The following is a 26,035-nucleotide window of genomic DNA, read 5'->3' as shown; positions in this document are numbered from 1 at the left end:
AGCGCGTCCCCCGGTTACAGCCGTGACTGCGCAGCGCGTCCCCCGGTTACAGCCGTGACTCCGCAGCGCGTCCCCCGGTTACAGCCGTGACTCCGCAGCGCGTCCCCCGGTTACAGCCGTGACTCCGCAGCGCGTCCCCCGGTTACAGCCGTGACTCCGCAGCGCGTCCCCCGGTTACAGCCGTGACTCCGCAGCGCGTCCCCCGGTTACAGCCGTAACTCCGCAGCGCGTCCCCCGGTTACAGCCGTGACTCCGCAGCGCGTCCCCCGGTTACAGCCGTGACTCCGCAGCGCGTCCCCCGGTTACAGCCGTGACTCCGCAGCGCGTCCCCCGGTTACAGCACACATATGGTTTCTTCCTCACACATTATACTCCCTCTCTAGTCTCTACACTTAGTCCCCTCAACAGCTCTGACATGGTACCGCCCTCACTCCTCAGCCCTATAATGGTATAGCCTCCGTAACACGTGATCACCACTCTCTCTCCACCTCCCTATATATGGTCAATAAGCTAAGCTCTAGTAAGGGGCGGAGTTAAAGTTTCCGATCTCATTCATTGGTGAACGAAGTTCTTTCACACGCCCCGTCATTCAGCTCCACTGAACTGTGCCACGCCCACAGCTCTAGTCCATTGGCTGGCGGCCGAACGATCCCGCCCATGCTTCATAGTCATTGGAAAGAACTTTCCTGGCTCCACCCAGTAGCGACGCCTTGCAGCGGAATGTGACGTGTCCGTGGAGCGCGCACGTAACGGGGCCGGCGGGAGCGAGCGCGGAGGTGAGGTGTGTGCGGATAACTGTGTGTACAGGGTGGAAAAGACAGAAAGTGCGTTATATGGAAAGCGTGCGATATCTTCCGTGTGATAGACACAGTGTGTGTGATATATATAGAGAGGGTGTGTGATAGATACAGGGTGTGTGATATATACAGGGTGTGTGGTATATACAGGGTGTTATATAGAGGATGTGTGATATATACAGGGTGTGCGTTATATACAGGGTGTGTGATATATACAGGGTGTTATATAGAGGATGTGTGATATATACAGGGTGTGTGATATATATACAGTACGTTATATACAGGGTGTGTGATATATATACAGTACGTTATATACAGGGTGTGTGATATATATACAGTACGTTATATACAGGGTGTGTGATATATATACAGTACGTTATATACAGGGTGTGTGATATATATACAGTACGTTATATACAGGGTGTGTGATATATATACAGTACGTTATATACAGGGTGTGTGATATATATACAGTACGTGATATACAGGGTGTGTGATAGATACAGGGTGTTATATAGAGGATGTGTGATATATACAGGGTGTGCGTTATATAGAGGATGTGTGATATATACAGGGTGTGCGTTATATACAGGGTGTGTGATATATACAGGGTGTTATATAGAGGATGTGTGATATATACAGGGTGTGCGATATATACAGGGTGTGTGATATATACAGGGTGTTATATAGAGGATGTGTGATATATACAGGGTGTTATATAGAGGATGTGTGATATATACAGGGTGTGCGATATATACAGGGTGTGTGATATATACAGGGTGTTATATAGAGGATGTGTGATATATACAGGGTGTTATATAGAGGATGTGTGATATATACAGGGTGTGCGTTATATACAGGGTGTGTGATATATACAGGGTGTTATATAGAGGATGTGTGATATATACAGGGTGTGCGATATATACAGGGTGTGCGATATATACAGGGTGTTATATACAGGGTGTGCGATATATACAGGGTGTTATATACAGGGTGTGCGATATATACAGGGTGTTATATGGAGGGTGTGCGATATATACAGGGTGTTATATGGAGGGTGTGCGATATATACAGGGTGTTATATGGAGGGTGTGCGATATATACAGGGTGTTATATGGAGGGTGTGCGATATATACAGGGTGTTATATGGAGGGCGTGCGATATCTACAGTGTGTTATATACAGGGTGTTATATAGAGGATGTGTGATATATACAGGGTGTTATATAGAGGATGTGTGATATATACAGGGTGTGCGATATATACAGGGTGTTATATACAGGGTGTGCGATATATACAGGGTGTTATATGGAGGGTGTGCGATATATACAGGGTGTTATATGGAGGGTGTGCGATATATACAGGGTGTTATATGGAGGGCGTGCGATATCTACAGTGTGTTATATACAGGGTGTGTGATATATATATATATATATATATCAGTGCGTTATATACAGGGTGTGTGATATATACACAGTGCGTTATGTAGAGGGTGTGTGATATATACACAGTGCGTTATGTAGAGGGTGTGTGATATATACACAGTGCGTTATATAGAGGGTGTGTGATATATACACAGTGCGTTATGTAGAGGGTGTGTGATATATACACAGTGCGTTATATACAGGGTGTGTGATATATATACACAGTGCGTTATGTAGAGGGTGTGTGATATATACACAGTGCGTTATATAGAGGGTGTGTGATTTATACAGTGCCTTATATAGAGGGTGTGTGATATATATATTACACAGTGCGTTATATAGAGGGTGTGTGATATATATATATATACACAGTGCGTTATGTAGAGGGTGTGTGATATATATATATATATACACAGTGCGTTATGTAGAGGGTGTGTGATATATATATATATATACACAGTGCGTTATGTAGAGGGTGTGTGATATATATATTACACAGTGCGTTATATAGAGGGTGTGTGATATATATATATATATATACACAGTGCGTTATGTAGAGGGTGTGTGATATATATATATATATATATACACAGTGCGTTATATAGAGGGTGTGTGATTTATACAGTGCGTTATATAGAGGGTGTGTGATTTATACAGTGCGTTATATAGAGGGTGTGTGATTTATACAGTGCCTTATATAGAGGGTGTGTGATATATATACAGTGCCTTATATAGAGGTGTGTGATATATATATATATATATATATATATATATATATATATATATACAGTGCCTTATATAGAGGGTGTGTGATTTATACAGTGCCTTATATAGAGGGTGTGTGATATATATACAGTGGCCTTATATAGAGGGTGTGTGATATATATATATATATATATATATATATATACAGTGCCTTATATAGAGGGTGTGTGATTTATACAGTGCCTTATATAGGGTGTGTGATATATATACAGGGTGTTATATACAGGGTGTGTGATATATATACAGGGTGTTATATACAGGGTGTGTGATATATACACACAGGGCGTTATATAGAGGGTGTGTGATATATATACAGGGCGTTATATAGAGGTGTGTGATATATATACAGGGCGTTATATAGAGGGTGTGTGATATATACACACAGGGCGTTATATAGAGGGTGTGTGATATATACACACAGGGCGTTATATAGAGGGTGTGTGATATATACACACAGGGCGTTATATAGAGGGTGTGTGATATATACACACAGGGCGTATATAGAGGGTGTGGATGTATACACAGGGCGTTATATACAGGGTGTGTGATATATACACACAGGGCGTTATATACAGGGTGTGTGATATATACACACAGGGCGTTATATACAGGGTGTGTGATATATACACACAGGGCGTTATATACAGGGTGTGTGATATATACACACAGGGCGTTATATACAGGGTGTGTGATATATACACACAGGGCGTTATATACAGGGTGTGTGATATATACACACAGGGCGTTATATAGAGGGTGTGTGATATATACACACAGGGCGTTATATAGAGGGTGTGTGATATATACACACAGGGCGTTATATAGAGGGTGTGTGATATATACACACAGGGCGTTATATAGAGGGTGTGTGATATATACACACAGGGCGTTATATAGAGGGTGTGTGATGTATACACAGGGCGTTATATACAGGGTGTGTGATGTATACGCACAGGGCGTTATATACAGGGTGTGTGATATATACACACAGGGCGTTATATAGAGGGTGTGTGATATATACACACAGGGCGTTATATACAGGGTGTGTGATATATACACACAGGGCGTTATATAGAGGGTGTGTGTGATATATATATATATATATATACAGTGCGTTATATACAGGGTGTGTGATTTATACAGTGCGTTATATACAGGGTGTGTGATTTATACAGTGCGTTATATACAGGGTGTGTGATTTATACAGTGCGTTATATACAGGGTGTGTGATATATACAGGGCGTTATATACAGGGTGTGTGATGTATACACACAGGGCGTTATATACAGGGTGTGTGATATATACAGGGCGTTATATACAGGGTGTGTGATGTATACACACAGGGCGTTATATACAGGGTGTGTGATATATACAGGGCGTTATATACAGGGTGTGTGATATATATACACACAGGGCGTTATATACAGGGTGTGTGATATATACACACAGGGCGTTATATACAGGGTGTGTGATATATATACACACAGGGCGTTATATACAGGGTGTGTGATATATATACACACAGGGCGTTATATACAGGGTGTGTGATATATACAGGGCGTTATATACAGGGTGTGTGATGTATACACACAGGGCGTTATATACAGGGTGTGTGATGTATACACACAGGGCGTTATATACAGGGTGTGTGATGTATACACACAGGGCGTTATATACAGGGTGTGTGATATATACAGGGCGTTATATACAGGGTGTGTGATGTATACACACAGGGCGTTATATACAGGGTGTGTGATATATACAGGGCGTTATATACAGGGTGTGTGATATATACAGGGCGTTATATACAGGGTGTGTGATATATATATACACACAGGGCGTTATATACAGGGTGTGTGATATATATACACACAGGGCGTTATATACAGGGTGTGTGATATATATACACACAGGGCGTTATATACAGGGTGTGTGATATATATACACACAGGGCGTTATATACAGGGTGTGTGATATATATACACACAGGGCGTTATATACAGGGTGTGTGATATATACACACAGGGCGTTATATACAGGGTGTGTGATATATACAGGGCGTTATATACAGGGTGTGTGAGGGCTGATGGGCTTCTCCTGGGTGTAAGGTCACAGCAGGTGGTTCCCTCTCCACCTTGCGTGTCCAGCCGCCGTGGTTCATGTATGATGCCGTGTATTCCAGGACACGGACTGCTCTCATCATGGATGACATCTTCACGCAGTGTCGGGAGGGGAACGCGGTGGCCGTCCGTCTGTGGCTGGATAACACTGAGAATGACCTGAACCAGGGGTAAGTCGTCTTCCTGCCGCCCGCCGTCAGTGTGAGGGGTCTTCACTTGCTCACTGCGGCCTGTCTTCCAGGGATGACCACGGCTTCAGCCCGCTGCACTGGGCGTGTCGTGAAGGCCGCAGTAACATCGTGGACATGCTGATAATGAGAGGAGCGCGAATCAACGTCATGAACCGCGGCGACGACACTCCGCTGCACCTCGCCGCCAGCCACGGCCACCGCGACATTGTCCAGAAGGTGAGGCTTGTGACTGGGCTGTGGTATTGTGAGGGGAGAAGTTTGGGGGGGGCGGCGGCATTAGGAGGGGAGAAGTTTGGGGGGGGCGGCGGCATTAGGAGGGGAGAAGTTTGGGGGCGGCGGGCCATACATAGGAGGGAGAAGAAGTTTGGGGGCGGCGGTATTAGGAGGGGAGAAGTTTGGGGCGGCGGTATTAGGAGGGGAGAAGTTTGGGGGGCGGTCGGTATTAGGAGGGGAGAAGTTTGGGGGCGGCGGTATTAGGAGGGGAGAAGTTTGGGGGCGGCGGTATTAGGAGGGGAGAAGTTTGGGGGCGGCGGTATTATGAGGGAAGAAGTTTGGGGGCGGCGGTATTAGGAGGGGAGAAGTTTGAGGGCGGCGGTATTAGGAGGGGAGAAGTTTGGCGGCCGGTATTAGGAGGGGAGAAGTTGGCGGCGGCGGTATTAGGAGGGGAGAAGTTTGGCGGCGGCGGTATTAGGAGGGGAGAAGTTGGGCGGCGGCGGTATTAGGAGGGGAGAAGTTTGGGGGCGGCGGTATTAGGAGGGGAGAAGTTTGGGGGCGGCGGTATTAGGAGGGGAGAAGTTTGGGGGCGGCGGTATTAGGAGGGAGAAGTTTGGGGGCGGCGGTATTAGGAGGGGAGAAGTTTGTGGGCGGCGGCATTGGGAGGGGAGAAGTTTGGGGGCGGCGGTATTAGGAGGGGAGAAGTTTGGGGGCGGCGGTATTAGGAGGGGAGAAGTTTGGGGGCGGCGGTATTAGGAGGGGAGAAGTTTGGGGGCGGCGGTATTAGGAGGGGAGAAGTTTGGGGGCGGCGGTATTAGGAGGGGAGAGTTTGGGGCGGCGGTATTAGGAGGGGAGAAGTTTGGGGGCGGCGGTATTAGGAGGGGAGAAGTTTGGCGGCATTGGGAGGGGAGATGTTTTTAGGGCTCATACACATGACCGTTGGGTGCTTCATTGTCCACAAATTGCAGACCTGCCGTGTGCATTTGACATTTTGTGGGCCGGCCGGCCGGCCCCTAACAGTCCTGTCCTTGTCCGTAATGCCGACGCATGGACACGGAGTCATGGAACGGACACGGAAACCACATCCGTTCGTGTGCATGAACCCTAAGGGTAGAGATTCTCAGACTTGTGTTATGAAGTGTTTCGGCCTGCAGGTGTCACCAGTGAGGGGCAGATTAGTGCATCACTAGTGCCCTCTGCAGGTTGGATCCATGTACTGCTGTCTCCCCCTGGTGACCGGACACTTTGGTCTCCCGCAGCTCATCCAGTATAAAGCGGATGTCAATTCCGTCAATGAACATGGGAACTCCCCCCTGCACTACGCCTGCTTCTGGGGGCAAGATGACGTCGCTGAGGTAAGCCCCAGAGCTGTCACTCCATGTCTGATGTCACTGTCGATGACTCCATCTTCTCTGCTCTGTCTCACATCGCTATCACTGATGACTCCATCTTCTACGTCTCATGTCCCTGTCCTGATGCCTCCATCATCTTCTCTGCTTCTCTTGTCCCTGTCCCTGTCACTGATATTTCCATCTTCTCTAGATCTCATGTCGTGGTCACTGATGACTCCTTCTTGTCCTCTAGGTCTCATGTCATGGTCACTGATGACTCCTTCTTGTCCTCCCTGTCTCATGTCATGGTCACTGATGACTCCTTCTTGTCCTTCCTGTCTCATGTCATGGTCACTGATGACTCCTTCTTGTCCTCCCTGCTCATGTCATGGTCACTGATGACTCCCTTCTTGTCTCCCTGTCTTCATGTCGTGGTCACTGATGACTCCTCCTTGTCCTCCCTGTCTTCATGTCGTGGTCACTGATGACTCCTTCTTGTCTCCTGTCTCATGTCGTGGTCACTGATGACTCCATCTTGTCCTCCCGTCTCATGTCGTGGTCACTGATGACTCCATCTTGTCCTCCCTGTCTCATGTCGTGGTCATGCTGACTCTTCTTGTCCTCCCTGTCTCATGTCGTGCGGTCACTGATGACTCCTTCTGTCCTCCCTGTCTCATGTCGTGGTCACTGATGACTCCTTCTTGTCCTCCCCTGTCTCATGTCGTGGTCACTGATGACTCCTTCTTGTCCTCCCTGTCTCATGTCGTGGTCACTGATGACTCCTTCTTGTCCTCCCTGTCTCATGTCGTGGTCACTGATGACTCCTTCTTGTCCTCCCTGTCTCATGTCGTGGTCACTGATGACTCCTTCTTGTCCTCCCTGTCTCATGTCGTGGTCACTGATGACTCCTTCTTGTCCTCCCTGTCCTCATGTCGTGGTCACTGATGACTCCTTCTTGTCCTCCCTGTCTCATGTCGTGGTCACTGATGGACTCCTTCTTGTCCTCCCTGTCTCATGTCGTGGTCACTGATGACTCCTTCTTGTCCTCCCTGTCTCATGTCGTGGTCACTGATGACTCCTTCTTGTCCTCCCTGTCTCATGTCGTGGTCACTGATGACTCCTTCTTGTCCTCCCTGTCTCATGTCGTGGTCACTGATGACTCCTTCTTGTCCTCCCTGTCTCAATGTCGTGGTCACTGATGACTCCTTCTTGTCCTCCCTGTCTCATGTCGTGGTCACTGGATGACTCCTTCTTGTCCTCCCTGTCTCATGTCGTGGTCACTGATGACTCCTTCTTGTCCTCCCTGTCTCATGTCGTGGTCACTGATGACTCCTTCTTGTCCTCCCTGTCTCATGTCGTGGTCACTGATGACTCCTTCTTGTCCTCCCTGTCTCATGTCGTGGTCACTGATGACTCCTTCTTGTCCTCCCTGTCTCATGTCGTGGTCACTGATGACTCCTTCTTGTCCTCCCTGTCTCATGTCGTGGTCACTGATGACTCCTTCTTGTCCTCCCTGTCTCATGTCGTGGTCACTGATGACTCCTTCTTGTCCTCCCTGTCTCATGTCGTGGTCACTGATGACTCCTTCTTGTCCTCCCTGTCTCATGTCGTGGTCACTGATGACTCCTTCTTGTCCTCCCTGTCTCATGTCGTGGTCACTGATGACTCCTTCTTGTCCTCCCTGTCTCATGTCGTGGTCACTGATGACTCCTTCTTGTCCTCCCTGTCTCATGTCGTGGTCACTGATGACTCCTTCTTGTCCTCCCTGTCTCATGTCGTGGTCACTGATGACTCCTTCTTGTCCTCCCTGTGTCATGTCGTGGTCACTGATGACTCCTTCTTGTCCTCCCTGTGTCATGTCGTGGTCACTGATGACTCCATCTTGTCCTCCCTGTGTCATGTCGTGGTCACTGATGACTCCATCTTGTCCTCCCTGTGTCATGTCGTGGTCACTGATGACTCCATCTTGTCCTCCCTGTCTCATGTCGTGGTCACTGATGACTCCTTCTTGTCCTCTAGGTCAGTGTTTCCCAACCAGTGTGCCTCCAGCTGTTGCAAAACTACAACTCCCAGCATGCCCGGACAGCCTTTGTCTGTGCGAGCATGCTGGGAGTTGTAGTTTTGCAACAGCTGGAGGCACACTGGTTGGGAAACACTGCTCTAGGTCTCATGTCATAGTCACTGATGACTCCTTCTTGTCCTCCCTGTGTCATGTCGTGGTCACTGATGACTCCTTCTTGTCCTCCCTGTGTCATGTCATGGTCACTGATGACTCCTTCTTGTCCTCCCTGTGTCATGTCGTGGTCACTGATGACTCCTTCTTGTCCTCTAGGTCTCATGTCGTGGTCACTGATGACTCCTTCTTGTCCTCCCTGTCTCATGTCGTGGTCACTGATGACTCCTTCTTGTCCTCCCTGTCTCATGTCGTGGTCACTGATGACTCCTTCTTGTCCTCCCTGTGTCATGTCATGGTCACTGATGACTCCTTCTTGTCCTCTAGGTCTCATGTTGTGGTCACTGATGACTCCTTCTTGTCCTCCCTGTCTCATGTCATGGTCACTGATGACTCCTTCTTGTCCTCTAGGTCTCATGTCATGGTCACTGATGACTCCATCTTGTCCTCTAGATCTCATGTTGTGGTCACTTATTTTTCCTTGTTTGTTTTCAGGACTTGGTGAATAATTCTGCACTGATTTACATCTGTAACAAGTATGGAGAGACCCCACTGGACAAGGCTAAGCCCCATCTCCGCGAGCTGCTCTGCGGTGCGTTATGTGTTATGTGTTGTGTGTATGTGCTGTACACGTCTGACTGTAGGTGTGTATGTGCTGTACACGTGTGGTATGTGTGAGACCCCCCCCCCCCCCCACCCCCACCAATCCCATCGTTCTATGCCACAGTTGCCATCCAGGTCTCGTCCACTAGAGACTTCTGGAGACGAATCCACTGTGAGCACAGCAGACGCATAAGATTGGTTGGTGTGCCCACACATGGTACAGTCGGTAAAATTATCGATTTCACGATGGAATTCCGGTTAATTTGCTGCCACCGCTCTTCGTAGTGAATCGGGCGCAGAGACCGCGGCTAGATAATCCTAAAGGGAAGACGCAGTTATTTGCAGCCGAGCTAACCAATCAGCAATGTATAGAAATAAGACGGTGGAATGTCTCCTCTGAGGACAGAGCTCTCAGCATAGACCAGATAATCAGGGAACAAGAGCAGAACTGGACCCATGAAATCGTTAGTTTTATTATAAAAGCTACATTATAACTGACAGATAAATCTACCGGCCGGACAGATTGGTCGGATGGAAATAAGTAAGAGGTGGAAGGGAACAGAATGTCTGTAAGGTCAGAATTACCGAGTCCAGTAAAAGATAAAGTCTATGTAAGGAATAATCCAAGATGGCGGTGTGCCCGTGTCCAGCGGGCGGTCGTGATGTTAGTCGACGTCAGATGGTAGATGACGGACCTGAGTGGGTCGCTGTGTTTTACCCCCTCTGGAGCTGGTGGTGGCTGTGACACGTACAGGTCCAGCCTTGTGGAATTGGAGCAGGGGGCAGTTCTTGCCTCAGAGAGAGTCTGGCAGAATCCCTGCTTTGCCAGTTTCTCCGTACCCGGAGGTCAAATCAAGAAATATAATCATATTTATAATCAGTAGAACTTTACGAATCATCTGATACCAAATATGACTAGAAGACAATACCGTGCGCCTGAGAACCGCCATATCGCAGAGCGGGAATCTCCGATTTGCTTGCGGATTTCCTGGAAGGTGTTAGAATAACCCCAACCATTTCTGAAGAGATTGTTCATTCTGTATTTTCCTAACCCAAGAAATATGAAGAAAATATGGGAAAAATATGCGATCTATGGATTGGAGGTGACTTTCAGGTCTTCTTGTACCAACCGGCTGTGTAATTAGGATCTGTCATTCTCTTCTGAAGTCTCTGACCAGGCTTAGGGTGTTAGGACCCCTGCGGTGCTGGGGCTGCTCAGACTGGAGGGAAGGCACTTTTATGGGGTTTTGTCAAGACAATATCAGATTGATGGATGTATAACCTGGCAGGGGGTCAGGAAGAATCTTTGGCAAGGATTTGCTAATTAACCCCTTCTCTGTGAGCTGTAACTGAGAGTTTTAACTCTTTGTGTGAATTAGAGGGCTCTTGTGATTTTTGTAATTTTAAAACGGGATGCATTCACGATTTCTTAGGTAATCAATATTGCAGAGATTGCGAAGCATCACAATGTGCTGTTCATGTGGGTCTGTGGGTGCGCCTGTGCTGTACACGTGGGTCTGTGGGTGCGCCTGTGCTGTACACGTGGGTCTGTGGGTGCGCCTGTGCTGTACACGTGGGTCTGTGGGTGCGCCTGTGCTGTACACGTGGGTCTGTGGGTGCGCCTGTGCTGTACACGTGGGTCTGTGGGTGCGCCTGTGCTGTACACGTGGGTCTGTGGGTGCGCCTGTGCTGTACACGTGGGTCTGTGGGTGCGCCTGTGCTGTACACGTGGGTCTGTGGGTGCGCCTGTGCTGTACACGTGGGTCTGTGGGTGCGCCTGTGCTGTACACGTGGGTCTGTGGGTGCGCCTGTGCTGTACACGTGGGTGCGCCTGTGCTGTTAGCGGGAGAGTGTACACCCGTGTACAGGGTGAGAAGGCTCTATGCCTCGATCGCTTTCCCACCGCCCCCTCCCTAGACTGGCGGAGATCACACCTGGATGAGGGGGGGGTTTCACCTGATCTATCTCAGGCTGTGTAGCAGCTAAAGATGGGAGTCTAGCTTTAAAGCAAACTACAAACTGGTAGAGATGGGGAGGGGGCCCTGCCGTGAGGGCTTACAATCTACAGGACCCTGGTCGAGAGTGAGAGCTGCAGGTATATGCAGATCCCCCTTCACCCAGCTCTATTGGGGCTTGTAGCTGCTATACAGCCTGAGATAGAGGCGAAGTGCTGTCCTGCTGCACGTATGAGAGGCGTCCCAGGCAGTGAAAGGGTCAATCATGTGAATCAGGCCGACCAGGTGAGTACATGTACAGGACGCCGTGTTCCCGGGGGCGGTTACATGAGATTGCAGATGCCCAGTATGTTACAGGCCGGACTGGGAGGCTGGAGAGGCGCGGCAGACGGATGGTTAGTCAGGACGTATAGTTCACCAGAGCCGTTCATTCTGGGGAGCTCGGCCGCCTCTCCGCTCTGACAACCAGCCGATTAGCCATAGGGAACCCGACAACTGAATGTGCGGTCTGATTATAAATATCTCACGGTGGTTCAGCTCGAGGGCTGATGTTAGCCGCTGATCCCACCAGAAGCATTAACCCTTTGAGTGCTAGACGCTAACTTATTTGATGCCAGGGCTGAGTGTGTACTTGTGAGAGGAGCGTTGGCTTTGGTCACGGGGTCAGTGTTTTTTGTGGATGGGTTTCGGGGTGCACATAACTCGTCTGTACCCTTGTGTGTGAAGCTGAGCGGGGTACCTGACCATGTCCTCTTGTCCCCACAGACCGGGCTGAGAAGATGGGGCAGAGCATGAACAGAATCCCCTACAAGGACACCTTCTGGAAAGGAACCACCAGAACCCGACCACGTGAGCATCCTTCCCTGTCCAAAAAACATCAGCCCCCCGGTCACCCCTCCACCTCACACCTACCGTCCAATCACCTGCCCTGCACCCTCTGTCCTATGTTATACCGCACAGTCCTGTCCTCCATTACCGTCCAATCACCTGCCCTGCGCCCTCTGTCCTGTGTTATACCGCACAGTCCTGTCCCCAGTACCGTCCAATCACCTGCCCTGCGCCCTCTGTCCTATGTTATACCGCACAGTCCTGTCCCCAGTACCGTCCAATCACCTGCCCTGCGCCCTCTGTCCTATGTTATACCGCACAGTCCTGTCCCCAGTACCGTCCATACACCTGCCCTGCGCCCTCTGTCCTATGTTATACCGCACAGTCCTGTCCTCCATTACCGTCCAATCACCTGCCCTGCGCCCTCTGTCCTATGTTATACCGCACAGTCCTGTCCTCCATTACCGTCCAATCACCTGCCCTGCGCCCTCTGTCCTGTGTTATACCGCACAGTCCTGTCCCCAGTACCGTCCAATCACCTGCCCTGCGCCCTCTGTCCTATGTTATACCGCACAGTCCTGTCCTCCGGTACCGTCCAATCACCTGCCCTGCACCCTCTGTCCTATGTTATACCGCACAGTCCTGTCCCCAGTACCGTCCAATCACCTGCCCTGCGCCCTCTGTCCGGTTATACCGCACAGTCCTGTCCCCAGTACCGTCCAATCACCTGCCCTGCGCCCTCTGTCCTGTGTTATACCGCACAGTCCTGTCCCCAGTACCGTCCATTCACCTGCCCTGCGCCCTCTGTCCTATGTTATACCGCACAGTCCTGTCCCCCAGTACCGGTCATTCACCTGCCCTGCGCCCTCTGTCCTATGTTATACCGCACAGTCCTGTCCCCAGTACCGTCCAATCACCTGCCCTGCGCCCTCTGTCCTATGTTATACCGCACAGTCCTGTCCTCCAGTACCGTCCAATCACCTGCCCTGCGCCCTCTGTCCTATGTTATACCGCACAGTCCTGTCCCCAGTACCGTCCATTCACCTGCCCTGCGCCCTCTGTCCTATGTTATACCGCACAGTCCTGTCCCCAGTACCGTCCATTCACCTGCCCTGCGCCCTCTGTCCTATGTTATACCGCACAGTCCTGTCCCCAGTACCGTCCAATCACCTGCCCTGCGCCCTCTGTCCTATGTTATACCGCACAGTCCTGTCCTCCAGTACCGTCCAATCACCTGCCCTGCGCCCTCTGTCCTATGTTATACCGCACAGTCCTGCCCCCTGTACCGGTCATTCACCTGCCCTGCGCCCTCTGTCCTATGTTATACCGCACAGTCCTGTCCTCCGTACCGTCCAATCACCTGCCCTGCACCCTCTGTCCTATGTTATACCGCACAGTCTTGTCCGCCAGTACCGTCCAATCACCTGCCCTGCACCCCCTGTCCTATGTTATACCGCACAGTCCTGTCCCCAGTACCGTCCAATCACCTGCCCTGCGCCCTCTGTCCTATGTTATACCGCACAGTCCTGTCCCCAGTACCGTCCAATCACCTGCCCTGCGCCCTCTGTCCTATGTTATACCGCACAGTCCTGTCCCCAGTACCGTCCAATCACCTGCCCTGCGCCCTCTGTCCTATGTTATACCGCACAGTCCTGTCCCCAGTACCGTCCAATCACCTGCCCTGCGCCCTCTGTCCTATGTTATACCGCACAGTCCTGTCCCCAGTACCGTCCAATCACCTGCCCTGCGCCCTCTGTCCTATGTTATACCGCACAGTCCTGTCCTCCAGTACCGTCCAATCACCTGCCCTGCGCCCCCTGTCCTATGTTATACCGCACAGTCCTGTCCCCAGTACCGTCCAAGCACCTGCCCTGCGCCCTCTGTCCTATGTTATACCGCACAGTCCTGTCCCCAGTACCGTCCAATCACCTGCCCTGCGCCCTCTGTCCTATGTTATACCGCACAGTCCTGTCCCCAGTACCGTCCATTCACCTGCCCTGCGCCCTCTGTCCTATGTTATACCGCACAGTCCTGCCCCCGCTCTCTGCTGTCCTCTGTGGCTCCTGACGTGTCGCCATCTTGTCTGCAGGTAACGGCACTCTTAATAAGCAGGCCGGTATAGATTACAAGCAGCTGACGCTCAGCCACAAGCTGAATGACAACCATTCTGGGGAGGTAAGTGGTGCTGAGCGCTGCTCCTGGACTCGCTGCAGCGATGGGGGTGACGACCTTGTTATCTCCACAGCTGTGGAAAGGCCGCTGGCAGGGCAACGACATCGTCATCAAAGTCCTGAAGATCCGGGACTGGAGCACCCGGAAGAGCCGAGACTTCAACGAAGAGTACCCCAAACTGAGGTAAGTCCCTGACAGGGAGGCTGCAGTGCGCCGTTAGGCTGAGGTAAGTCCCTGACAGGGAGGCTGCAGTGCGCCGTTAGGCTGAGGTAAGTCCCTGACAGGGAGGCTGCAGTGCGCCGTTAGGCTGAGGTAAGTCCCTGACAGGGAGGCTGCAGTGCGCCGTTAGGCTGAGGTAAGTCCCTGACAGGGAGGCTGGAGTGCACCATTAGGCTGAGGTAAGTCCCTGACGGGGAGGCTGCAGTGCACCATTAGGCTGAGGTAAGTCCCTGACAGGGAGGCTGCAGTACACCATTAGGCTGAGGTAAGTCCCTGACAGGGAGGCTGCAGTGCACCATTAGGCTGAGGTAAGTCCCTGACGGGGAGGCTGCAGTGCGCCATTAGGCTGAGGTAAGTCCCTGACAGGGAGGCTGCAGTGCGCCATTAGGCTGAGGTAAGTCCCTGACAGGGAGGCTGCAGTGCGCCATTAGGCTGAGGTAAGTCCCTGACGGGGAGGCTGCAGTGCGCCATTAGGCTGAGGTAAGTCCCTGACAGGGAGGCTGCAGTGCGCCGTTAGGCTGAGGTAAGTCCCTGACAGGGAGGCTGCAGTGCGCAGTTAGGCTGAGGTAAGTCCCTGACAGGGAGGCTGCAGTGCGCCATTAGGCTGAGGTAAGTCCCTGACGGGGAGGCTGCAGTGCGCCATTAGGCTGAGGTAAGTCCCTGACAGGGAGGCTGCAGTGCACCATTAGGCTGAGGTAAGTCCCTGACAGGGAGGCTGCAGTGCACCATTAGGCTGAGGTAAGTCCCTGACAGGGAGGCTGCAGTACACCATTAGGCTGAGGTAAGTCCCTGACGGGGAGGCTGCAGTACACCATTAGGCTGAGGTTAGTCCCTGACAGGGAGGCTGCAGTGCACCATTAGGCTGAGGTAAGTCCCTGACAGGGAGGCTGCTCCGCTCTTGTTGGCTCCTCCCACAGTGTCTCACGTTTTCCAGACCCCCATCCCCCATGCTTTCTCTCTCTGCTCCTCTCCTAGGATATTTTCCCACCCCAATGTCCTCCCGGTGCTGGGTGCCTGTCAGTCTCCTCCGGCCCCTCACCCCGTCCTTATTACACACTGGATGCCGTATGGATCCCTCTACAACGTCCTGCACGAGGGGACCAGTGAGTATGAGGGCAATGCAGGGGGGACACAGGGGCGTCAGGTCTGAGGGTATCTTGTGCAGGACAGTACTCCAAGGCCGGGCAGTGGTGAAGAGTAGGAGTGGGGGGCATCGTTCTGTAGTTGTGCAGCTGGGTGTCCTGTGCCCACTGCTGCAGGTTATGGGGGGTGTCCTGTACCCGTTGCTGCAGGTTGTGGGGGGGGGTGTCCTGTACCCGTTGCTGCAGGTTGTTGTGGGGGGTTGTGCCAGTTGCTGCAGGCTGTGATGTGTGTGTGTGTGGGGGGGTGTCCTGTACCCGTTGCTGCAGGTTGTGGGGGGGGGGGGGGTGTCCTGTACCCGTTGCTGCAGGCTGTGATGTGTGTGGAGGGGTGTCCTGTACCCGTTGCTGCAGGCTGTGATGTGTGTGGGGGGTGTCCTGTACCCGTTGCTGCAGGCTGTGATGTGTGGGGGGGGGGGGGGTGTCCTGTACCCGTTGCTGCAGGCTGTGATGTGTGTGGAGGGTGTCCTGTACCCGTTGCTGCAGGTTGTTGGGGGTGGGGGTGCCAGTTGCTGCAGGCTGTGATGTGTGTGTGGGGGGGTGTCCTGTACCCGTTGCTGCAGGTTGTGGGGGGGGTGTCCTGTACCCGTTGCTGCAGGTTTTGGGGGGGGTGGGGTGTCCTGTACCCGTTGCTGCAGGCTGTGATGTGTGTGGGGGGTGTCCTGTACCCGTTGCTGCAGGTTGTTGGGGGTGGGGGTGCCAGTTGCTGCAGGCTGTGATGTGTGTGTGGGGGGGTGTCCTGTACCCGTTGCTGCAGGCTGTGATGTGTGTGGGGGGTGTCCTGTACCCGTTGCTGCAGGTTGTGGGGGGTGTCCTGTACCCGTTGCTGCAGGTTGTGGGGGGTGTTCTGTACCCGTTGCTGCAGGTTGTGGGGGGGGGGGGGGGGGGGTGTGTGTCCTGTACCCGTTGCTGCAGGCTGTGATGTGTGTGTGGGGGGGTGTCCTGTACCCGTTGCTGCAGGCTGTGATGTGTGTGGAGGGTGTCCTGTACCCGTTGCTGCAGGCTGTGATGTGTGTGTGTGTGTGGGGGGTGTCCTGTACCCGTTGCTGCAGGTTGTGGGGGGTGTTCTGTACCCGTTGCTGCAGGTTGTGGGGGGGGGGGGGGGTGTGTCCTGTACCCGTTGCTGCAGGCTGTGATGTGTGTGTGGGGTGTCCTGTACCCGTTGCTGCAGGTTGTTGGGGGTGCCAGTTGCTGCAGGCTGTGATGTGTGTGTGGGGTGTCCTGTACCCGTTGCTGCAGGTTGTTGGGGGTGCCAGTTGCTGCAGGCTGTGATGTGTGTGTGGGGTGTCCTGTACCCGTTGCTGCAGGTTGTGGGGGGGGGGGGTGTCCTGTACCCGTTGCTGCAGGCTGTGATGTGTGTGTGGGGTGTCCTGTACCCGTTGCTGCAGGTTGTTGGGGGTGCCAGTTGCTGCAGGCTGTGATGTGTGTGTGTGGGGTGTCCTGTACCCGTTGCTGCAGGTTGTGGGGGGGGGGGGGGGGGGGTGTCCTGTACCCGTTGCTGCAGGCTGTGATGTGTGTGTGGGGTGTCCTGTACCCGTTGCTGCAGGTTGTTGGGGGTGCCAGTTGCTGCAGGCTGTGATGTGTGGGGGGGTGTCCTGTACCCGTTGCTGCAGGTTGTTGGGGGTGGGTGTGCCAGTTGCTGCAGGCTGTGATGTGTGTGTGTGGGGGGTGTCCTGTACCCGTTGCTGCAGGTTGTGGGGGGGGGGGGGGGGTGTCCTGTACCCGTTGCTGCAGGCTGTGATGTGTGTGTGGGGTGTCCTGTACCCGTTGCTGCAGGTTGTTGGGGGTGCCAGTTGCTGTGATGTGTGTGTGTGTGTGGGGGGGTGTCCTGTACCCGTTGCTGCAGGTTGTTGGGGGTGGGTGTGCCAGTTGCTGCAGGCTGTGATGTGTGTGTGTGGGGGGTGTCCTGTACCCGTTGCTGCAGGTTGTGGGGGGGGGGGGGGGGGTGTCCTGTACCCGTTGCTGCAGGCTGTGATGTGTGTGGGGGGTGTCCTGTACCCGTTGCTGCAGGTTGTGGGGGGTGTGCCAGTTGATGCAGGCTGTGATGTGTGTGGGGGGTGTCCTGTACCCGTTGCTGCAGGTTGTGGGGGGTGTGCCAGTTGCTGCAGGCTGTGATGTGTGTGTGTGTGTGTGTGGGGGGGTGTCCTGTACCCGTTGCTGCAGGTTGTGGGGGGTGTGCCAGTTGCTGCAGGCTGTGATGTGTGTGGGGGGTGTCCTGTGCCCGTTGCTGCAGCTTGTGGGGGGTGTGCCCGTTGCTGCCCGCTCCTGATCTTTTCCTCTCTCCTCAGATCTGGTGGTTGACCAGTGCCAGGCAGTGAAGTTCGCCCTGGACATTGCCCGTGGCATGGCCTTCCTGCACACATTGGAGCCGCTCATTCCTCGCCATTACTTGAACAGTCGCAGCGTCATGGTGAGTGCACGGGGTCCACCGCCCTCCTCCTCCATCATCGTGGTTGGTATCATGGACCTCATGAGATACGTGGTCACCTGACTGCGGATGCGGAGGGTCGGTTGTAGGCACGTCATCTGCTCACGGCACAGGTTCTCCCTGGACGGTCTCCTACACATGATGCTGTAGAAGGCCATGGCCAGGGGTGAAGTCTCGGTTCTTCTGTCCTTCTCCACCAGCCACCATGTTTTCTCCTGTCCTCTACAGATTGATGAGGACATGACTGCTCGAATAAGCATGGCAGACGTGAAGCTCTCCTTCCAGTGTCCGGGACGCATGTACTGCCCGGCGTGGATTGCACCAGAAGGTAACCTTCACCCTGGATAGCCTGCTCCTACACAAATCTGCTAAAAATGGATGTTTATTGTTAACGTGTATTTTGTTTTTGTAAATCTTCATTTTTTTTTTTTTTTTTTTTCATTTATACTTAATATTTTTTTATTTTTTTTTACTACTAACTTTTAGCCCCCTTAGGGACTAGAACCCTTGTCCTATTCACCCTGATAGATCACTATTAGAGTGAATAGGAGCTCACACTGTCCCTGCTGCCCTGTGCTTTGTGCACACCGCAGCAGGGAGGTTACCATGGCAGCCAGGGCTTCAGTAGCGTCCTGGCTGCCATGGTAACCGATCGGAGCCCCAGCATTACACTGCTGGAGCTCCGATGGGAACTGCCACTGAGGAGGAGGGGACCCTGTGGCCACTGCCACCAATGATTAATACTGGGGGGCTTGGGTGAGGGGGTGCACTGCGCCACCAATGTCTTTAACCACCTCCGGACCGCCTAACGCAGATCTGCGGTCCGGAGGTGGCAGCTGTGCGCTGAGCGACGCATATACGCGTCATCTCGCGAGACGCGAGATTTCCTGTGAACGCGCGCTCACAGGAACGGAAGGTAAGCGAGTGGATCTCCAGCCTGCCAGCGGCGATCGCTCGCTGGCAGGCTGGAGATGTGATTTTTTTTAACCCCCTAACAGGTATATTAGACGCTGTTTTGATAACAGAGTCTAATATACCTCCTACCTGGTCCTCTGGTGTCCCTTTTGCTTGGATCGACCACCAGAGGACACAGGCAGCTCAGTAAAGTACCACAAAACACCACTACACTACCCCCCCCCCCCCCCCCTGTCACTTATTAACCCCTGATCACCCCATATAGACTCCATGATCACCCCGTCATTGATCACCCCCCTGTAAGGCTCCATTCAGACGTCCATATGATTTTTACAGATCCACTGATACATGGATCGGATCCGCAAAACACATGCGGACGTCTGAATGGAGCCTTACAGGGGGGGAATCACCCATATAGACTCCCTGATCACCCCCTCTGTCATTGATCACCCCCCCTGTCATTGATCACCCATATAGACTCCCTGATCACCCCCCCTGTCATTGATCACCCCCCCTGTCATTGATCACCCCCCCTGTCATTGATCACCCATATAGACTCCCTGATCACCCCCCTGTTATTGATCACCCCCCTTTAAGGCTCCATTCAGACATTTTTTTGGCCCAAGTTAGCGGAAATTATTATTTTTTTTTTCTTACAAAGTCTCATATTCCACTAACTTGTGTCAAAAAATAAAATCTCCCATGAACTCACTATACCCCTCACGGAATCCAAATGCTTAACATTTTTTAGAAATTTATATTCCAGACTTCTTCTCACTCTTTAGGGCCCCTAAAAAGCCAGGACAGTATAAATACCCCACATGTGACCCCATTTCGGAAAGAAGACACCCCAAGGTATTCCGTGAGGGGCAGATTGAGTCCATGAAAGATTGACATTTTTGTCCCAAGTTAGCGGAAAGTAAGACTTTGTGAGAAAAAAATAAAAATAAAAAATCCATTTCTGCTAACTTATGCCCATAAAAAAATTCTATGAACTCGCCATGCCCCTCACGGAATACCTTGGGGTGTCTTCTTTCCAAAATGGGGTCACTTGTGGGGTAGTTATAATGCCCTGGCATTTTAGGGGCCCTAATGTGTGAGAAGTAGTTTGCAATCAAAATCTGTAAAAAATGACCGGTGAAATCCGAAAGGTGCTCTTTGGAATATGGGCCCCTTTGCCCACCTAGGCTGCAAAAAAGTGTGACACATCTGGTATCGCCGTACTCAGGAGAAGTTGGGGAATGTGTTTTGGGGTGTCATTTTACATATACCCATGCTGGGTGAGATAAATATCTTGGTCAAATGCCAACTTTGTATAAAAAAAATTTGAAAAATTGTCTTTTGCCAAGATATTTTTCTCACCCAGCATGGGTATATGTAAAATGACACCCCAAAACACATTCCCCAACTTCTCCTGAGTACGGCGATACCAGATGTGTCACACTTTTTTGCAGCCTAGGTGGGCAAAGGGGCCCATATTCCAAAGAGCACCTTTCGGATTTCACCGGTCATTTTTTACAGATTTTGATTGCAAACTACTTCTCACACATTAGGGCTTCTAAAATGCCAGGGCAGTATAACTACGCCACAAGTGACCCCATTTTCAAAAGAAGACACCCCAAGGTATTTTGTGATGGGCATAGTGAGTTCATGGAAGTTTTTATTTTTTGTCACAAGTTAGTGGAATATGAGACTTTGTAAGAAAAAAAAAAATAATAAATAATAATCATTTTCCGCTAACTTGTGACAAAAAATAAAAAGTTCTATGAACTCACTATGCCCATCAGCGAATACCTTAGGGTTTCTACTTTCCTAAATGGGGTCATTTGTGGGGTGTTTCTACTGTCTGGGCATTTGTAGAACCTCAGGAAACATGACAGGTGCTCAGAAAGTCAGAGCTGCTTCAAAATGCGGAAACTCACATTTTTGTACCATGGTTTGTAAACGCTATAACTTTTACCCAAACCATTTCTTTTTTTACCCAAACATTATTATTTTTTTTGATCAAAGACATGTAAAACAATAAATTTAGCGAAAAATTTATATATGGATGTCGTTTTTTTTGCAAAATTTTACAACTGAAAGTGAAAAATGTCGTTCTTTTTTTTTTTTTTTTTTGCAAAAAAATCGTTAAATTTCGATTAATAACAAAAAAGTAAAAATGTCAGCAGCAATGAAATGCCACCAAATGAAAGCTCTATTAGTGAGAAGAAAAGGAGGTAAAATTCATTTGGGTGGTAAGTTGCATGACCGAGCGATAAACTGTGAAAGTAGTGTAGTGCCGAAGTGTAAAAAGTGCTCTGGTCATTAAGGGGGTTTCAGCTAGCGGGGTTGAAGTGGTTAATAGGGTTGGGGGGCGCACTGCCGTAAAACCTTTAATCGGTCGATCCCTAGTCTGCACACTGTTTTATGTCCTCCTACTCATGTCTCCATATTGTGTGGTGTCCTCTCCGTGTCGTCCCTCCTCGTGTCTCCATATTGTATGGTGTCCTCTCCGTGTCGTCCCTCCTCGTGTCTCCATATTGTGTGGTGTCCTCTCCGTGTCGTCCCTCCTCGTGTCTCCATATTGTGTGGTGTCCTCTCCGTGTCGTCCCTCCTCGTGTCTCCATATTGTGTGGTGTCCTCTCCGTGTCGTCCCTCCTCGTGTCTCCATATTGTGTGGTGTCCTCTCCGTGTCGTCCCTCCTCGTGTCTCCATATTGTGTGGTGTCCTCTCCGTGTCGTCCCTCCTCGTGTCTCCATATTGGGTGGTGTCCTCTCCGTGTCGTCCCTCCTCGTGTCTCCATATTGGGTGGTGTCCTCTCCGTGTCGTCCCTCCTCGTGTCTCCATATTGGGTGGTGTCCTCTCCGTGTCGTCCCTCCTCGTGTCTCCATATTGGGTGGTGTCCTCTCCGTGTCGTCCCTCCTCGTGTCTCCATATTGGGTGGTGTCCTCTCCGTGTCGTCCCTCCTCGTGTCTCCATATTGGGTGGTGTCCTCTCCGTGTCGTCCCTCCTCGTGTCTCCATATTGGGTGGTGTCCTCTCCGTGTCGTCCCTCCTCGTGTCTCCATATTGGGTGGTGTCCTCTCCGTGTCGTCCCTCCTCGTGTCTCCATATTGGGTGGTGTCCTCTCCGTGTCGTCCCTCCTCGTGTCTCCATATTGGGTGGTGTCCTCTCCGTGTCGTCCCTCCTCGTGTCTCCATATTGGGTGGTGTCCTCTCCGTGTCGTCCCTCCTCGTGTCTCCATATTGGGTGGTGTCCTCTCCGTGTCGTCCCTCCTCGTGTCTCCATATTGGGTGGTGTCCTCTCCGTGTCGTCCCTCCTCGTGTCTCCATATTGGGTGGTGTCCTCTCCGTGTCGTCCCTCCTCGTGTCTCCATATTGGGTGGTGTCCTCTCCGTGTCGTCCCTCCTCGTGTCTCCATATTGGGTGGTGTCGTCTCTCCTCGTGTCTCCATATTGGGTGGTGTCCTCTCCGTGTCGTCCCTCCTCGTGTCTCCATATTGGGTGGTGTCCTCTCCGTGTCGTCCCTCCTCGTGTCTCCATATTGGGTGGTGTCCTCTCCGTGTCGTCCCTCCTCGTGTCTCCATATTGGGTGGTGTCCTCTCCGTGTCGTCCCTCCTTGTGTCTCCATATTGGGTGGTGTCGTCTCTCCTCGTGTCTCCATATTGGGTGGTGTCCTCTCCGTGTCGTCCCTCCTCGTGTCTCCATATTGTGTGGTGTCCTCTCCGTGTCGTCCCTCCTCGTGTCTCCATATTGTGTGGTGTCCTCTCCGTGTCGTCCCTCCTTGTGTGTCCATATTGTGTGGTGTCGTCTCTCCTCGTGTCTCCATATTGGGTGGTGTCCTCTCCGTGTCGTGTCTCCATATTGGGTGGTGTCCTCTCCGTGTCGTCCCTCCTTGTGTCTCCATATTGTGTGGTGTCGTCTCTCCTCGTGTCTCCATATTGTGTGTCGTCCCTCCTCGTGTCTCCATATTGTGTGGTGTCCTCTCCGTGTCGTCCCTCCTCGTGTCTCCATATTGTGTGGTGTCCTCTCCGTGTCGTCCCTCCTCGTGTCTCCATATTGGGTGGTGTCGTCCCTCCTCGTGTCTCCATATTGGGTGGTGTCGTCCCTCCTCGTGTCTCCATATTGGGTGGTGTCGTCCCTCCTCGTGTCTCCATATTGGGTGGTGTCGTCCCTCCTCGTGTCTCCATATTGTGTGGTGTCCTCTCCGTGTCGTCCCTCCTCGTGTCTCCATATTGGGTGGTGTCCTCTCCGTGTCGTCCCTCCTCGTGTCTCCATATTGGGTGGTGTCCTCTCCGTTTCGTCCCTCCTCGTGTCTCCATATTGGGTGGTGTCCTCTCCGTGTCGTCCCTCCTCGTGTCTCCATATTGGGTGGTGTCCTCTCCGTGTCGTCCCTCCTCGTGTCTCCATATTGGGTGGTGTCCTCTCCGTGTCGTCCCTCCTCGTGTCTCCATATTGGGTGGTGTCCTCTCCGGGTCGTCCCTCCTCGTGTCTCCATATTGGGTGGTGTCCTCTCCGGGTCGTCCCTCCTCGTGTCTCCATATTGGGTGGTGTCCTCTCCGGGTCGTCCCTCCTCGTGTCTCCATATTGGGTGGTGTCGTCCCTCCTCGTGTCTCCATATTGTGTGGTGTCGTCCCTCCTCGTGTCTCCATATTGTGTGGTGTCGTCCCTCCTCGTGTCTCCATATTGTGTGGTGTCCTCTCCGTGTCGTGTCTCCATATTGTGTGGTGTCCTCTCCGTGTCGTGTCTCCATATTGTGTGGTGTCCTCTCCGTGTCGTCCCTCCTCGTGTCTCCATATTGGGTGGTGTCCTCTCTGTGTCGTCCCTCCTCGTGTCTCCATATTGTGTGGTGTCCTCTCCGTGTCGTGTCTCCATATTGTGTGGTGTCCTCTCCGTGTCGTGTCTCCATATTGTGTGGTGTCCTCTCTGTGTCGTCTCTCCTCATGTCTCCATATTGGGTGGTGTCCTCTCTGTGTCGTCCCTCCTCGTGTCTCCATATTGGGTGGTGTCCTCTCTGTGTCCTCGTGTTTCTCGGTCTTCGGGGCAGCTCTGGAGGAGATTTGCTTTCCTTGGTTCTATGGTTCTCGGCTGTTGCACTAGGACACTGACTCTCTGATTGTGTGAGATGCCTGGCTGTAGGGCGGCCACATGACGAAGCTTCCTGTCCAACGTCAACCACAGATAATATTCTCTCTTCAGCTCTGCAGAAACGCCCGGAGGACATTAACCGTCGCTCGTCTGACATGTGGAGCTTTGCCGTCCTGCTGTGGGAGCTGGTGACTCGAGAGGTTCCTTTTGCAGATCTTTCAAACATGGAGATCGGTATGAAGGTAGGTCCCAGCTCGCCCTTTAGGAGAACTCCGTCTCATTAGGAGTTTAGAGGTATTGTGGGCTCATCTGCTGTGTCCTTCTGCTGTAGGTTTCTCTTGAGGGTCTGCGCCCCACAATTCCTCCTGGGATCTCTCCACACATCTGCAAACTCATGAAGATCTGTATGAACGAGGATCCTGCCAAGAGACCCAAATTTGACATGATTGTGCCCATCCTGGAGAAGATGCAAGACAAGTAATGTGCCTCATCTGTGCCTTGTCCCATCCTGACTATGCAAAGCCACCACCTGCACTAAGAGGACCCGTCTCACAGCTACTGAAGCCAAAAGCCACCTGCCGAGCAGTATATTCCCACCCCTGTCCTCTTCCTGCTCAACATCCAAGTGCCTTCTGGAATCCTGTGTCCTCTGTACAGTGGTGACACGGAACGTGCTGATCTGTCACAGGAGGCCACATACGTGAAGAGTGTCACGCCTTTTCCATCCTGCATCTTCTCCCATGTGTCCCTGCCAGTAGCGCTCTCTAACAGTATTCACACATGGAGGCAATCGCAGTGTAATGGTGAGTTTCTGGGGGCCCCTGTGAGCCTCTGTCAGTGTTGGGGGGCCCCTGTGATCCTCGGTCAGCGCGGTACATTACAGCAGTCTCTGTAGCATGTTCTCTATATCTATTCTCTGCTTCTTTAACCTCATATAAAAGATTATTTTTTTTCACAGAGGAAATATGTGGCCCCCAACAGGGACGAGGGGCCGGTGTATGATAGGTGGTATGTGATCCTTCCTCAGTTCTCAGTGTTTTCACCAGTCGGCTTTAGGTCGGGGGTGAGGACGCTAGTGTGGAGGTGCAGTCAGTCCGCAGGATGTGTTAGATGGCCGCCGTTACGGTGGGAGCGGTCCCTGATATTTCATTGTGCTCTGCAGACCAGGGGGGGGACAGAATGGTTGCGCACAGGCTTTTCTTCATGAAGCTCTGCCCGGAGGATGGAGGGCAGTGCATTAACGAGCCCTTACTTCATTCTTTGCTGCCACACTTCTGTATACTGTCTGCTCTGCCATGTATAAATGTATGTGTATATAATATATATATGTATCTCACAGCATATCACCATAACATGTATGATAACCTGGAGGTGGAGGAGAGCTGGTGCTCGGATCTTCTCCTCACCTTCCCTTCTGCAGGAGTTGAGAAATGTATTTTTATACCTATATAATAAATTAACCATGCGCACCTTGTGATAGCTTAATAAATATTCTCCAACAACCGAGGCCTCTCGTGTCGTCTTCAGAGCTGATCATCCGATCCAACCCTTCTGACCAGCAGCTGGTTACAGAGCGACCACCTACAGTCATTATGCCATGGTTACAGAGCGACCACCTACAGTCATTATGCCATGGTTACAGAGCGACCACCTACAGTCATTATGCCATGGTTACAGAGCGACCACCTACAGTCATT

At 51.8% G+C, this 26,035-nt stretch overlaps 1 protein-coding gene across 2 annotated transcripts; it reads left to right on the top strand.

Moving 5' to 3' along the window:
- Window positions 1-729: 729 nt before the first annotated feature.
- Window positions 730-25,840, top strand: ILK (integrin linked kinase). 2 transcript variants are annotated; one of them, XM_044286768.1, is made up of 13 exons: window positions 730-776; window positions 5,167-5,274; window positions 5,346-5,511; window positions 6,768-6,863; window positions 9,508-9,604; window positions 12,336-12,419; window positions 14,488-14,573; window positions 14,644-14,753; window positions 15,765-15,892; window positions 18,217-18,338; window positions 18,585-18,684; window positions 24,450-24,580; window positions 24,670-25,840. In XM_044286768.1, the coding sequence occupies exons 2-13, from the start codon at window positions 5,186-5,188 to the stop codon at window positions 24,817-24,819; spliced, it is 1,359 nt and encodes a 452-aa protein (XP_044142703.1). In that variant the 5' UTR covers window positions 730-776; window positions 5,167-5,185; the 3' UTR covers window positions 24,820-25,840. The 2 variants fall into 2 exon arrangements, with proteins under 2 accessions (XP_044142703.1, XP_044142704.1); XM_044286769.1 differs by having other exon boundaries at window positions 736-781.
- Window positions 25,841-26,035: the final 195 nt, after the last annotated feature.

Source organism: Bufo gargarizans, chromosome 3 (genome assembly GCF_014858855.1).
Source record: "Bufo gargarizans isolate SCDJY-AF-19 chromosome 3, ASM1485885v1, whole genome shotgun sequence".
In the NCBI taxonomy this organism is placed as follows: domain Eukaryota; kingdom Metazoa; phylum Chordata; class Amphibia; order Anura; family Bufonidae; genus Bufo; species Bufo gargarizans.
This window is presented reverse-complemented; position numbering and strand designations above follow the sequence as displayed.

Excerpts from the sequence above, each read along its gene's own strand:
- ILK (XM_044286768.1), top strand. The coding sequence starts at position 5,186 with ATGGATGACATCTTCACGCAGTGTCGGGAGGGGAACGCGGTGGCCGTC. Across the intron at positions 14,754-15,764 it reads GAAGAGTACCCCAAACTGAG|GATATTTTCCCACCCCAATG; the intron begins GTAAGTCCCTGA and ends CTCCTCTCCTAG. Across the intron at positions 24,581-24,669 it reads ACATGGAGATCGGTATGAAG|GTTTCTCTTGAGGGTCTGCG; the intron begins GTAGGTCCCAGC and ends CTTCTGCTGTAG.